Genomic DNA, 14,762 nt, shown 5'->3' with positions numbered 1-14,762 from the left:
GGCAGCCACGTGAGATCTCCTAGGTTGTTCATCCTTCATCTTTTAGATCAGAAACTAGCAAACTTTTTTAGTAAAGGACCAGTTAGAAAATATTTTTGGCTTAGTAGGCCATAGCCTCTGTTGCAAGTACTCTGCTTTGATAGTTTGAAAGGCATTATATAAATGAATAAGATTAGCTATGATCCAAGAAAAATGTATTCATGGACAAATGAAATCTGAATTTCATATAATGTCACACGTCATGGAACATTACTCTTTTGACCTTTTCTCCAAACCATTTAAAAAATGTAAAAACCATCATCAGCTCATAGGCCGTACAGAAAGAAGTACAGACTAGATCTGGCTTCCAGGCCACAGGTTGCTGACCCTAGTTTTAGATTATAAAACTCTGTGCGGCACTTAACAATACCAAAAATAATTAGGGACATAAGAAACACTCTCAATAAAATTTTCAACTTTACTTTCCAAATCTGGTCATTTTGTTTTTAGAAAAGGTAAATACGAGACCAGGTTTCAGACCCCAGTGGATCATAGACACATAATCATAAGCAGTGATCTCAAGTATTCAATGTAAGGATCTTTAAATACAAATTACTAATAGTCTGCAACATTTTTCAGAGTATCTCAATATCTAAAACAAGGTACCCAAATAGACTGAGGATAAATAACCAGATAATAGGTAGGAAGGAAGAAAAAACCCTACCAGCAAGCTTGGACCTCTTAACAAAACATGAATATTACATCACCTTAATAATCAATAGTTCAAAGGACTGAGTTTTCAATCCTAAGAACTCTGGTTAAATGTGTCATCTACTTCTATGACAACATCTGAATTAGCTTTGATAAACATAATGCTTGACTTATTTCATAAAGGTTATTCCTGTCAAGAAAATCTAGCTTCAGTGAAATTACTTCATATTGATTATAAGTTTTTTCCCCTGTGTAAAACCACTAAGGATTAACAAAAACATCATGACTGAGTAAATCATCAACAAATCAATGTACATTAATTTAGATTTTGATTAGCTCAAATCATTTTTGCTTTTCTACTAAAAAGCAGCAAAGGATAAAAGTCATATAAATTCTGAGTCACATGCAAGACATCAAAAAGAACAAGGAAGAGATACAAAACAAAGGTATTTTTCTAAAATAAAAAAGATGTAGTTTCAGCTGATTGAGGGGCAGAGCCAGGAGGATCACTTGAGTGAGCTGTGACTAAGCCACTGCACTCCAGCCTGGGTAAGGGAGACCCCGTCTCAAAAAAAAAAAAAAAAGTACCAGAATTTATTACTATCTCAGGGGTCTACAGTCTCTTCTTTGGGCTCTTTGTTCTTCACAAATCAGTCTTCTGACCACCATCCTTTTCTCCTCCGTTCCGCCAAGCACCTAATTGCTGCTTCTTGTTCAATCACGTTCCCCCTTTAGATTCAGGTTCTGAACACATTCCATCATGCAGTCTTCTCCTTGGGAGCTGCCCAGCATCTTTGGCTGGATTCCAGTGACCCACTGGACACACACACTAACTCAGCCCTTCTCCAATAATATATATATTCGATTTTTCTGCCTATCCATTCTGTTCTCCACAGACGGCCAATTTGTTAGAGTACTTCTAAGAGAAGAGCTCCACGTTACCAAAATTAAGGTACTTCATCTAAATCCTCATAGCTTATTTTCCACACTTTCCCTGTGACACTTTTAAACTTCCCCAACAGCTACTATCCCTGTACATGACAATCTTCCACACTAGACATCAACTGAGGGTACAGGCTGTGTACGATTCATGTTAACTGAATTCACCTTTTTCAAGAATTTCTTGCCCTTCACCTGGTTTTCCTATGCACTCTGGACCTTTTTATCTTATCCTACTCTGTTACCTAACACACAGTGATAAATCGTTAAATTATATTTGCACTTTATCTTCTCTTAGACTTTACAAATCAGATACCCTATTTGATTTTCCTCCATCCCATTATCCTCAGAAACACCATGATGATATTATCCATTTATTAACATGCACGTTTTGTCAATTTTCCCTTCAAAGGCAGTCCCAGTAGAATATGGTAGAAGGCAGTATAGAATGATGTTCATGTAGCTGCCCAAACACAGTCCTTTCACTTTAGGGAACATTCTATGATTCCAAGACTTTCCCTTTTATAAAACTCAACTCACTGTGAACATACATATGAAAACATGAATTATGTAAATTTCGTCCCAGTTCATAAAAGGCATTCAATAAATGGAAATTACAAAATACTAGTATGATTACATACTACACAGAAGATATACTACTTTAGATATAAGAAGCCCAATTTACTTCTGCTTTTTTGGGGGTGCAGGGCTGGGGCTGGGTTTGAACCCACCACCTCCGGCATATGGGGCCGGCGCCCTACCCTTTTGAGCCACAGGCACCACCTATACTTCTGAATTTTTTAATTATGTCAAGAACTGGCAGTTCATTGTACATAATGGCTTGAACATAGTTTTCATAATTAGATAACCACCCACATCAAAATGCACCTTCTCACCTCACTGCCCTGCATGGTCTTTGCTGGGTTAGCAGAAGGAATGGCAGCATTCAGCTCAGGCTCTGGCTTACACAGAAGTGCAATGGTGTCACGATGAGACTGATAACGTTCTTTCACTTGTCCATCTGCTTGCACAGCTTTATCTAAAACTGCTCTGAAGTTGGTTCCCTCTGGAGGAAAATAAGTTTCCAGACCACAGAAGTGACTCTAACAGCAAGGTTTATGGGCTAGTTGCACTTTCAGTTCTGGTCTCCCACTTTACTTATCTTCCCCTTCTACAAGCCCAAATGCATAATAAAAACTCAGTTCCTGTCAGACTTTGCATTGTTTTTGAAAAAGTGACAAAATCATTTATAAAATAAAAACACAAACATATCTTAAAATATGTTTGGTGGTTACCGTCTGCCAAATAAAAGCTAATTAACATTAGTCTAAATCTTCTCCTGAATATAGAGAGAAATCATTCACTCAAAAAAATCTTCCCTCATAAGATCAGCTTGACTTAAGAGAATAGATATATTACATATTACATAGAAAAATCTCAATAGCATACACTTCTGGCAGCGCCTGTAGCTCAGTAAGCAAGGGTGCTGGCCACATACACCTAGGGTGGCGGGTTCGAACCCAACCCAGGTCTGCTAAACAACAATGACGACTACAACCAAAAATAGCTGGGCGCTGTGGTGGGCACCTGTAGTCCCAGCTACTTTGGGAGGCGGAGACAAGGGAATCGCTTAAGCCCAAGAGTTGGAGGTTGCTGTGAGCGGTGATATCACAGCCCTCTACCCAGGGCGACAGCTTGAAACTTGAGCTCAAAAAAATATATATATAGAGAGAGAGAGAGCATACATTCCTTTTACAGAGATAAATAAAACAAATCTCCAGCCACTATGAAGATAGCATTTATCTTAATAAGCACAAAGTCTTAATAATCAAAAGTCTTTAAAAGCATAAATTTGGCTTCAAAGTAACTGTTAAAAACTCATTTTTTAACATCTGGGTAAGTAAAATTACAAAACCATACATATAATATGAGCTCATTTAATTTCAGAACATGTACAGGACTTAGAATAGAAAATGAGAGTTACAGGATAAATTTAATTTTCACATTGTATTCTTCTTTAAGAATCTGAATTTCTTATAATGAGTGTAGGTTATTTTTGTTATTTTTTAGTCTTTACATTAAGCTGAGGAAAAACACCTGGGTTTTCATAATAGCACCCAATTTCAGTAAAAATGGTAAGTTTACAACTGAGCCTAATTTAATCAAGCAAAAAAAAAAGAACAGATGCAAATTTGTGTGAAGGTCATATATACACATTTTTACCTGCTCTTAAAGGCTTATAGAGTTCAATGGATGGTGTCCTTTGCCATCGTTCCTTGAATTTTGCTCTTAAATCATTGTCAGTTGCTTCTTCTTCATCCAACAATCTTAATGACTTTTAAAAGGAAACAAAAAATAACACTGAAAACCATTTCTGGTGTAAAAAATTTAAAGCATTTCAAAAATGATTGTACTCAATGTAAGAGAAAAGTTAAGTGATAGGAATACTCCTAATTAGAATATAAACTGGTTCAACATTTTTTTGGTTACAAAAATATAAATTATAATGTATTTAGCAAAAAGTTTTATATAATTTAAGGCTAAGTTACCTACTACATTTCTCAATCAAGATATCTTTAAAGAACATTTTAAGATGAAAATAAATAAAACTTTCAAACTTAGAAGCCATAAAAGAAAGGGGGAGGGGGGGCGGAATGATTAACTGCATTAAAAATAAAAGACTTGGACTTCTATCCCAAAACAACAAACTGAAAATTTCCAAAATCCCTCTGAGCTAGGGTCTGGGAAACCTGATCTGAGACCCCTGAGATCCAGTTCTATTAGTAGCCTTCTTTTGTGGCCTTGGGCTTTAGTCCCCATTAAGTTTCTATCTGTGAGGGTACCAGGCAACAAAGCATGAAAGCTCAGGGGTAGCAGACCCCATAGATTGTAATTCTGAGCCTATGATTTGTCTGTACCCCCAGGTATTGAGTTGGTATAATTTCCTAAATTTTCCTATATAAAGAACCGTCTAGATGTCCAGCCCCTTCCCCTAGAGAACTGATTCTGTGTATTTGGGTGTGGTTCAGGAGTCTCATTTTAACCAGTCATCTGGGTGGTTTGTAGTATTTGCAAATTTGGGAAAGTCTAGGGTCATTCATTCTGATGTTACTGACTGCCTAAGGTCTGGATGGCTCCAGGAGGTCACAGTCTATTCACTAAACAGAAATGTAAATGAAGACTACTTCACTGGGCTATGATTGGGGAAGGCTTCCTCCTCAGCATAAAACAGGCATCTATCAGGAGCCCTGACCTCTCACATCAGCTTCCTAGGAAATAAGCCTGTTGCAGTTCTCAACAGAGCAGCTGTGGCCACGTTCCCACCAACAAACATAGGTCAGAATGGATACCAGAGATGTGGGGATCAAGGTAGTATGGGAGCGGACGGTTCAGGGAGGCTGGGCACTCAGGTCACCCAAACCACTCTCACTTGCCACTTAGGTTTGCTCCCAGCTTCTCTGCCATGGCTGGTTCTATGCTTCACACCTCTCAGGAAAGAAGGAGGTGCCACTGCGTGGCCACTTCTGCCCTCCTTTAAAAATTTAAAACCGGCTCAGCACCTGCAGCACAATGATTACGGTGCCAGCCACATACACCAAAGTTGGCGGGTTCGAACCCGGCCCAAACCCAGGCCTGGGCAGAAGTGGCTAACCAACTATGAAACTGCAACGAAAAATAGCCAAGCATTGTGGCAGGCACCTGTAGTCCCAGCTACTTGGGAGCCCGAAGCAAGAGAATCACTTGAGCCCAAGAGTTTGAGGTTGCTGTGAGCTATAACACCACAGCAGTCTACCAAGGGCAACATAGTGAAACTCTTGTCTCAAAAAAAAAAAAAAAAAACACTTAAAACGGAAAGATTTTTCTTCCTGATACTGAGCCCAAAACATGGGTGCCTGTTATACACAGGAACACATTATACACAGCAAAATATGGTAGTATACATAGGGCTCACTACTACCTGAGGTTTCAGGCACCTACGAGGGGTCTTGGAACATAGCCCCTGCAGATATTCAAATCTGCCACAAAATGGAAACAACCCAAATATCTACCAACTGAGGAAGAGATCCACAAAATGTGATGTAACAATAGAATATTACTTTTAAAAAGAAATGAAGTACTGATTCATCTACAACATGAATGAGCCCTGAAAACATTATGGTAAGTTTAAAAAGTCAAAGTCAAATGGCTACGTCTAGTGTGATTGCATTTATATGAAATGTTCAGAAAAGGCAAATCCAGAGATAGAAATCAGACTAGTGGTTTCCAAGGGCAGCAGGAAAGGGGAAATGAGAAATGACTGCTAATTTGGTAAAGAATTTCTTTGAGGGAAATGAGAACACTCTGGAATTAAGCGTTCATACTCACACCTCATTGTGAATGTACTAAAAGCCAATGAATTATACACTTTAAAGAGGTCAATGGGAAAATTTAATTTTATTTAATTTTGTGTGCATTTTACCTCAAAAAAAAAAACACATGTAGTTGTAAGATAAACAAAAAGAAGCAATTAACTATATTGGAAATAAAAAAGATCAGTAAAATAACAACAAAAGGACCACTCAATAGAATGGCTGAAGAACAGAAAAGGCACAGCCAAGTAGTTCATTAATAAGCCGGAACCTGGCCTGAGGCAGTCTCCCTGACGGAAGAACTAGAGCACAAAGAGCCAGAATAAAAGATGTAAGTGATACAAAGAAATTACACAGAAACAGCACTATTAATTTAATAGAAATTCAAAGGAGATAATAGAAAGGATGGAGAACAAAATAATTAAAGAAACAGAATCCATGCACAGGGATCTGGGATTCAAAGAGCCAACAGATCCCAAGTATGATAAATTTATTATTTAAAAAAGAAAAATTTAGTGGACACTTCAATTTTCTAAAAATCAAGACTAAAACAAAATTGTTAAAAGCTACCAGAAATATAAACATTCAAAGAGAGTGCCAGCTTTGCACCTTACTTCACAATTTACATAAAATGACACTCTTCAAAGTACAAATGACAGAATAATAGTAACCCCAACTCATAAGGCTGTTAGGAACATCAAACAAAATAAATAAAAGTATCTCATGTAAAGACAGTCAGTTTTTCCTTAATTATAAGATGAGCTCTTTTCACATTAATATTTCTAAAGAGGCTTCTCACAATTAATACATAGCATTTCATTAGGCAATGTTTTTTAACAAAAAAATAAAACTTGTTGCAAAACCAAAGAAATAACTTTTAATCAATGGCAACTTAAAATCAGGGAAATAGAGTCATACTTAATATTTATGTAACTGCTAAGTAGTAAGCACAAGTAATATCCCACTGCACAATTAGCTTATGGGCTAAATACTATTATCTTGTTTTCTGGAAGAGTCAATTGATACATGAAGATGTTAGATACTTCACTTAAGGTCACAGCTAAGTAGAAGAGCTGGGAATCAAATCTAAATATAATTTCACAATCTGTGACATTAACCACTGAACTATTTGTAAATTATAAAGTTATAAATGATTTATTATATCTTCTGTTTATTAAATATCCCCAGACTGCTCTCTATTTGACTTGTTATGCCTTCATTCTTACTGCTATCCACTTGCGTATGATCTTGAACAATCAATACTGTCCACAATCTAAGATCTAGTTACTACTTCTAATGTCCTCTCAACTGCCATACCAGATCACAAGCTTGTTCACCCACAAATCAACAGATTATAAAGAACGATAAGGGATACCAGTGTTTGTCAAATTTTAATGAGCACACAAATCAGTTGGGAATCTTGTTAAAATGCAGATTCTAGGCCGGACATGGTGTATCACCTGGAATCCCAGCACTTTGGAAGGCGGAGAGGATTGCCTGAGGCCAGATGTTCAAAACCAACCAGGCTGCCCAACACTGTAAGGCCCCATTTCTACACAAAACACTTGAAAAACTAGCCGTGCATAATGGCACCTAACTGTAGTCCCAGCTACTCAGAAAGCTGAGGCAGGAAAGTCACTTGAACCCAGGATTTGAAGGATACAGTAAGCTAAGACTAGGCCACCCCACTCCAACCTGGGTGACAGAGTGAACTGTCTCTCAAAAAAAAAAATTTTTTTTTAAATCAAAATTCTGATATAGCAGGTCTGAGGTAAGGCCTGAAATTCCACATTCTAACAAGCACATCAGAGCATAATAAACTATGTAACACCCAATTCTGTTTGCTTTAGTTTTTCTGATATTGACTATGTCTACATAAATAGTGTTGGTTAAGTGTAAATTATAATGTAGAACACCTCATGAATAGCAGCTTCTCAAGCCAATAAGGCAGTAAATTTCTACACTTTTTTTAAAAGCTTATTTGCATTGAAAAGTAAGTAACAACCATCACCCCATAATCAAGACAGTAATAAATAGAATATTATCATCATCATCACAGAAATATACTAATCATAGTTATACCTTATTAAGTATATCCTATGTGTCCCAAAGGCTAGGCATTTCACTGTTTTAACTAATTCTTTCAATAACTCTAAGAAGTAAATATTCTCATTCATAAGATTCACATTCTGCCCCCAAGTACCTGGAAATTATGTAAATACAATACCCTCTGAAATTAACCAAAAAATCAAAACATCATAGATTAAAGCAATTAAAGTTATCTAAATGAGACACCATGAGTTCTCAACTGGCAAAGGCCCATATAACCAGTTCAAATGTATTTATAGCTAAAGACAGAAGTGTATCAATTAGGGGGAAGAGGTGAAGGCACAGTATAAAGAGAGTAACACTGGCAAACAGTTGGCTTTAGCCTTACTAACTTTAAATAGTGTCTTACTCCTATGGATAAAACGCCATCTCTACTGGGAATATGGATGTAGCCTTATAAAACATCTGATGGCACACCTGTAATCCCTGCACTCTGGGAGGCCAAGGAAGGTAGATTAATTGAGCTCATGAGTTCAAGACCAGCCTAAGCAAGAGCAAGACCCCGTGTCTACAAAAAATAGAAAACTGGCTGAGTGGGGTGGCTCACACCTATAATCCTAGCACTCTGGGAGGCCAAGGTGGGTGGATTAATTGAGCTCATGAGTTTGAGACCAGCCTGAGCAAGAGCAAGACCCGGTGTCTATAAAACATAGAAAACTGGCTGAATAGGGTGGCTCATGCCTGTAATCCACTCTGAGAGGCCAACATGAGTGGACTGCTGGAACTCAGGAGTTCGAGATCAGCCTGAGCAAAAGCAAGACCCCATCTCTAAAATTCTATTCTAAAAACAGAAAAACTGAGGAAAGAGGATCGCTTGAGCCCAAGAGTTAGAGGTTGCTGAGAGCTACGATGCTACGGTACTCTCCACAGGGCGACTAACAGCTTGAGACTATCTCAAAAAAAAAAAAAAAAAAAAAAAAATTTTGATGGCCCAAGTTCCTGTGTGTGAGTCCATGATCACTGAGAAACCACATATGCCTACACACAAAATAAATCATTAATTCTTAAGGCTTTGAACAGCTTGTGTGATGGCACTTTTCACAATCTGCTAATTTACACAGTGGCCATGAGTTTCATTACTGTGCACTCATTCACCATTAAGACAAGAATGGGCCCGAACAGCAGGGCCTAGGCCACCTGAATTTGTCACAGAAGTGAATGCTACTCTGTGAAAGCCAATGGGAAGAAGTCTCGGATCCCAGTTTCTGCTGAACATGGAGGGATCACAGTATTTTTATCAGAAACGCAAATCTCCTAAAACATACCTCATCTAGGATTTCTCTATTTCGTTGCAGTAGTTCAGGTAGTTCTTTAATCAACTGATCAACAGTCTGGATGCCTCCCTGTTCAATCACAGAGGTGGACTTAGTCAATATGGACTGAGGTACGGTATCTCCAGACACATCTTCAATTGCTGCTGGGAGATTAAGAGAAGCTAATACCCTGGAAAAATGAGATACTATGTCATGTAGCAGTCTAAATCATCTTTAAAATATTAACCTTCTATATACAAATCAATAACAATAGAATTAGTACCCAGAAAAAGTGAATAAACCCAGTCAATGAAAAAAAGCAAAAACAAAGAGAAAAAAATCAGTGATTGATAAAATTAAACCAAAATCATTAAAGAATCAAGTTCACAATCCAGAATTAAAAGCTAAAAAGAAAGAAAAACTACAACACCATTAAAATATACTGGTTATCGTTGGCTTACAATTCAAACTTCTTTCAATGTAAGTAATTAAAAGTGAAAAATTCTGTATTAAAAAAATTCTTTTGTCATACTTTTGCATGTTTTATCACCACCAACAAATCAGAAATAATATACAAAAGTTATACTTTCATATCTAAATAAAATGTCAATAAAACATAGGTGATCTAAGTATTCATTACAGAATCTTCATTTGTTCTCAATTTTGTAGTACAATGATTTCTCAGTTATTTTACATATATATAATAGAATAGGGGGAACTTACCCCTATCTATTAAAGACAAAAAAGCAAATAAAATGATACAATACAATGAACTCCTCAGAAAATAAGCCAATTCAGCATGCCTTTTTAATCATATACTAAACTTATGTTCCTTTCTTGTTAAAGACAATTGATGTCAAAATCCAGGCACTCATCAAAACTAACACAAAAAGGCCAGCCAGACTAGGAGAAAACAGTGACCCTTAAACAACCCTTTGAACTACACAAGTCCACTTACACATGGATTTTCTACCATCTCATCTCTTTGGTAGGCTCTCAACCAAAGTTTTGGGGGAATCAATAGGTGTACACTAAGCCTGGTGTGATGGCCACTCAGGAAATTAAGGTGGGAAGATCCTTTGATCCTAAGAGTTCAAAGCCAGCCTAAGCAATACCCCAAGACCTCATCTCTAACAAAAATGTTATGCTTAGATTTTCTTTTTTTTTTTTTTTTTTTTTTTGAGACAGAGCCTCAAGCTATCCCCCTGGGTAGAGTGCCATGGCATCACAGCTCACAGCAACCTCCAACTCCTGGGCTCAAGCGAGTCTCCTGCCTCCGCCTCCCAAGTAGCTGGGACAGGCGCCCGCCACAACACCTGGCCATTTTTTTGGTCACAGCCATCGTTGTTTGGCGGGGCCGGGCTGGGGATTCAAACCCACCACCTTAGGTGTATGTGGCTGGCGTCTTAGCCACTTGAGCCACAGGCGCCGAGCCTATGCTAAATTTTCAACTGCTTCAGGGGGAAAATGAGGTTGGCACATCTAACCTCTGCATTGTTCAAGGGTCAAGTGTATTGTCAATTACAATACAGCAAATCTATTCCTAGTATTTACCCAAGAGAAGTAAAACATATCCACACAAAGATTTATACATGAATGTTCTAAGCAACAAAATGTCCATCAACAGGTGAAAGAAATCCCTAAGTTGCTGCATAAATATAAAATGAAATAAAAAGAATAAAACTGATACACACAATAGATGAATCTCAAAAATATTATGTCAAGTGAAAGAAGTCAAAACGTTGAGTATATATTATATATACTGCAATTACTACATATAAACTGTAATGTACACTCTGTACATGCTAAAATGATTACATTTATATTAAATTGTACAAAAAGTAAAACTAACCTACAAAGACAGCAGGGAGATCAGGGAACCAGATCAGGAAACAGAGTGGCCAGGGGCCAGGAGAGGAAGGATTGAAGGAAAAGAAGTATAAGAAAATGTTTTTAAGATAATAGGAACGTTCTCTACTATCTTGACCATGGTGGCAGTGGTAGTTACAGAGATACACACATTTATGAAAACTAACAACTGTATACTTTGAGTGGGTATATTTATTATGTGAAAATTATAACTAAAAGTTTTTTAAACCAATGAATTATTTTCTTAGGCTCCAATCCACAAGAAACAAAAATAAGTTCCAAATACTAAATGCACTATGTATCTTAAAGAATTCATTTCTACTTTCATTTCCCTCACAGAAGTAACTCTTGAAATACAAACTAGTAGTCAAGTATTCTCACCTTATTTCTGTAATTAAATTTCTTCCAAGCATAATAAATTTTCCAGAGCTTAATAAACATAATATCCTGCAAAAATGTGTGTTGTGTGCATACATCCGACTACATTTGCTAAATTTTATATACCCTTGACATTTAGCTGTAAGCTCAGAAAATTAAAATGTTCATAAACTATTTAAAGAACAATCAAAGAAAACTTTAAAACTTCAGAGATCAATTTATGAAAGTTAAACTCTACCTACCCATTTGCCAGAGTAGTGGCTTCTCTCATTTGAGCAATTGATCTGTTAACCAAATCCGCTTTCCTCTGATTATAGGCAGCCAAAGATTGCTGCACTGACACAGGAACCATCTTCTCAAATAGATCTAAAATTAGGAAGGAAAATGACAACAAAATTTTAAGACAAAAACTCAACACTATAAAAGTGACTATTCATATTTCCCTTCTAATATTTATAGTCTAAAATATTTAAAGATAAAAACTAAGTCACTATTGAAAGTACACTTATAGGCTCGGCGCCTATAGCTCAACCGGCTAAGGCGCCAGCCACGTACACCTAAGGTGGCGGGTTCAAATCCCCAGCCCGGACCCGCCAAACAACAATGACGGCTGCAGCCAAAAAATGGCCGGGCGTTGTGGCGGGCGCCTGTGGTCCCGGCTACTTGGGAGGCGGAGGCAGAAGACTCGCTTGAGCCCAGGAGTTGGAGGTTGCTGTGAGCTGTAATGCCATGGCACTCTACCCAGGGGGATAGCTTGAGGCTCTGTCTCAAAAAAAAAAAAAAAAAAAAAAAAAGAAAGTACACTTATAAAGAGAATTTTTAGCTCACTATATTCATAGAAAATGGAAAGAATGAAAAATTTTTTCTTTGAACGTGATTTCATTAATTTACTAAGATGTGGCTGTCATGAATATGAACTCTCTTTGGTGGCACTGTTCATTTGTTGATTAAATTTACTGAGTGGGTCACAGTGGCAATTTTTGGCTCTACCACATCTTACCTTGGGCAAATTAGTTAACCACTCTTATGAGTGTCCTCATCAGTCAAATAGGGACAATAACAGTACCCATTTTATAGGACTGTTGCAAGAAATAAATGAGCTAATATTTATAAAGGGCTTAAAAGAGTTCCTGTCACATGGTAAACATTTAGTGTTTGCTAAAAATCATTCTTTCACTGACAGAATATTATCCTTCAGATCTCATCTAAAGGCTATTTTATACTGTATATATTTATGGCATTATAACATTTATTTATCTGATACAAATATGACTGTAGGAGTTACCATGTTTAAAGAAATATTTATGTGTGTTTATTTTTAATGGCAGCATCTTAAATAACATAACAAATGTTATTTAAAAATGGCAAATGCTAAAGTCTTTTAGGTTTGGGTATTTTTATTTGTTGGTTGGTTGGTTTTTTGAGATAGAATCTCACTCTGCTGCCTGGCATAGAATGTAGCAGTATGATCATAGCTCACTGCAGCCTCAAACTCCTGGGATAGTTAGGACTACAGGCATGCACCACCTCACCTGGCTAATTTTTCTACTTTTTGTAGAGATCATGGCTTGCTAAGTATATTGTCCAGGCTGATCTCGAACTCCTGAGCTCCCACCTTGACCTACCAACATGCTAGGATTACAGGGGTGAGTCACCACACTCAGATAGTAAGTGCTAAAATAGTAATCATTATTCAAAAACACAATTTCAAGTTTACTGATTCTGCTATTCTATTATCACGTATTTTCCATCTTAACACTCCACTAAAGATACAACATAATTTTTATTCTCACATTCATTTTTTAAATGAATGCAATTATATTCAAAGCATAATATAATAACTGTGCATTTTAGTTAGAAAATAGGGATCAAACTAGAGAAAGATGAGTAAGATTAAAGTATATATGAATAACTGACATACCAGTAAATTTCTGGCTGATGGGAACATTGACTGGGGTGGATTTCACAAGTGAGGCTTTGCCAATAGGTTCTAGATCTTTAAGGTCTGGAACTCGATCATGATATATGAAGTCATTATCTTTCTTTGCTGCAGTAAGGGCACGGTTGATTTTGTCAGAAAAATCCTTCACATTGACATATTCATCATAGCGAGATGCCACTGTTTTAATCAATTCTGCTGCATGCTAAAAAGAAAAATATTTTTAAAAAGAACTAGACGATAACACACTCTTTCTTTCTCCACCACTAAGTACTCAGGCACTGGCTTAAAAAAAACCCTTTAATTCATGGACTTGCATTTCCAGCAATGCTGATAAGATAACCTGGAAATTCTCCCATCACAAAATACCCAAATACTGAAGGATAATACACAGCAGACATTCTTCCAATGAAACATTCTTCCACAAGTGCCACAATAAGTATTTTGTTAGTGAAGTCACCTTCTGTATTTTTTTCACTGCATAAAGATATTTGTTGTAGTCACAATTTCACCAATAAGATCATCCAAGAAAAAGAGCCAGAAATATTCAAGTTCAGTCTTTGGCTGAGCACTATGAGGAAGGGTGAATCCCTGTTGTGTGACAGAAAATCTAACTTGATCAGATTACCATCACAATAAACCTTCCAGCTACTTGTTACAGGTTTCATATTCATCACTTTCTTCATCTCTAGCTTCATATTCACTGTAACTACTATCAGTGCATAGAGGAAGAGTTTCTTTATGCTCACTTTCACCACTAAACCCTCCTTCAACCTCACTGTCCTCAAAAATCCATGCTGCAATATCACTGTCACTTACACACCTCTCCCTGCCATTTTCCTACAAGTACAACTACACAAATATGATCACCTGTTCACATCAAAATATATGGCCTACCAAGAAACAAAAAGAATTCAACCTGCACTATCTATTGGCTAGAGTCCATACTATATGAGGAAACACATCAGTCTCCAACAAGAGAGCAAGTCAACAAACGCAACCAAAAAAATGTGTCAGACATCTTTCAACATCAGAACTGACAAGAAAATCATTATGTCAGACCAGTCTCACATAAGATCAGAAAGGGTTAAGAATAGACTAAGAGGGCTCGGCGCCTATAGCTCAACCGGCTAAGGCGCCAGCCACGTACACTGAAGGTGACGGGTTCGAATCCCCAGCCCGGACCCGCCAAACAACAATGATGGCTGCAACCAAAAAATAGCCGGGCGTTGTGGC

At 37.2% G+C, this 14,762-nt stretch overlaps 1 protein-coding gene across 1 annotated transcript in view; it reads right to left on the bottom strand.

The window, feature by feature from the left end:
* PDCD6IP (programmed cell death 6 interacting protein) overlaps positions 1 to 14,762 on the bottom strand; it is a 64,947-nt gene that overhangs the window by 17,076 nt on the left and 33,109 nt on the right. The window contains exons 8-12 of the mRNA XM_003781785.3: positions 13,509 to 13,731; positions 11,830 to 11,953; positions 9,353 to 9,530; positions 3,853 to 3,964; positions 2,526 to 2,695 (exon numbers count right to left, since the gene is read on the bottom strand). Of these exons, the coding sequence (XP_003781833.1) occupies positions 2,526 to 2,695; positions 3,853 to 3,964; positions 9,353 to 9,530; positions 11,830 to 11,953; positions 13,509 to 13,731 (807 nt within the window). The remainder of the gene's footprint in view (positions 1 to 2,525; positions 2,696 to 3,852; positions 3,965 to 9,352; positions 9,531 to 11,829; positions 11,954 to 13,508; positions 13,732 to 14,762) is intronic.

The sequence above is a fragment of the Otolemur garnettii genome, unplaced genomic scaffold (genome assembly GCF_000181295.1).
Source record: "Otolemur garnettii isolate 467f Iridium unplaced genomic scaffold, OtoGar3 scaffold00002, whole genome shotgun sequence".
In the NCBI taxonomy this organism is placed as follows: Eukaryota; Metazoa; Chordata; class Mammalia; order Primates; family Galagidae; genus Otolemur; species Otolemur garnettii.
Note: the sequence above shows the minus strand (reverse complement) of the source record. Positions and strands in the feature narration are given on the sequence as shown.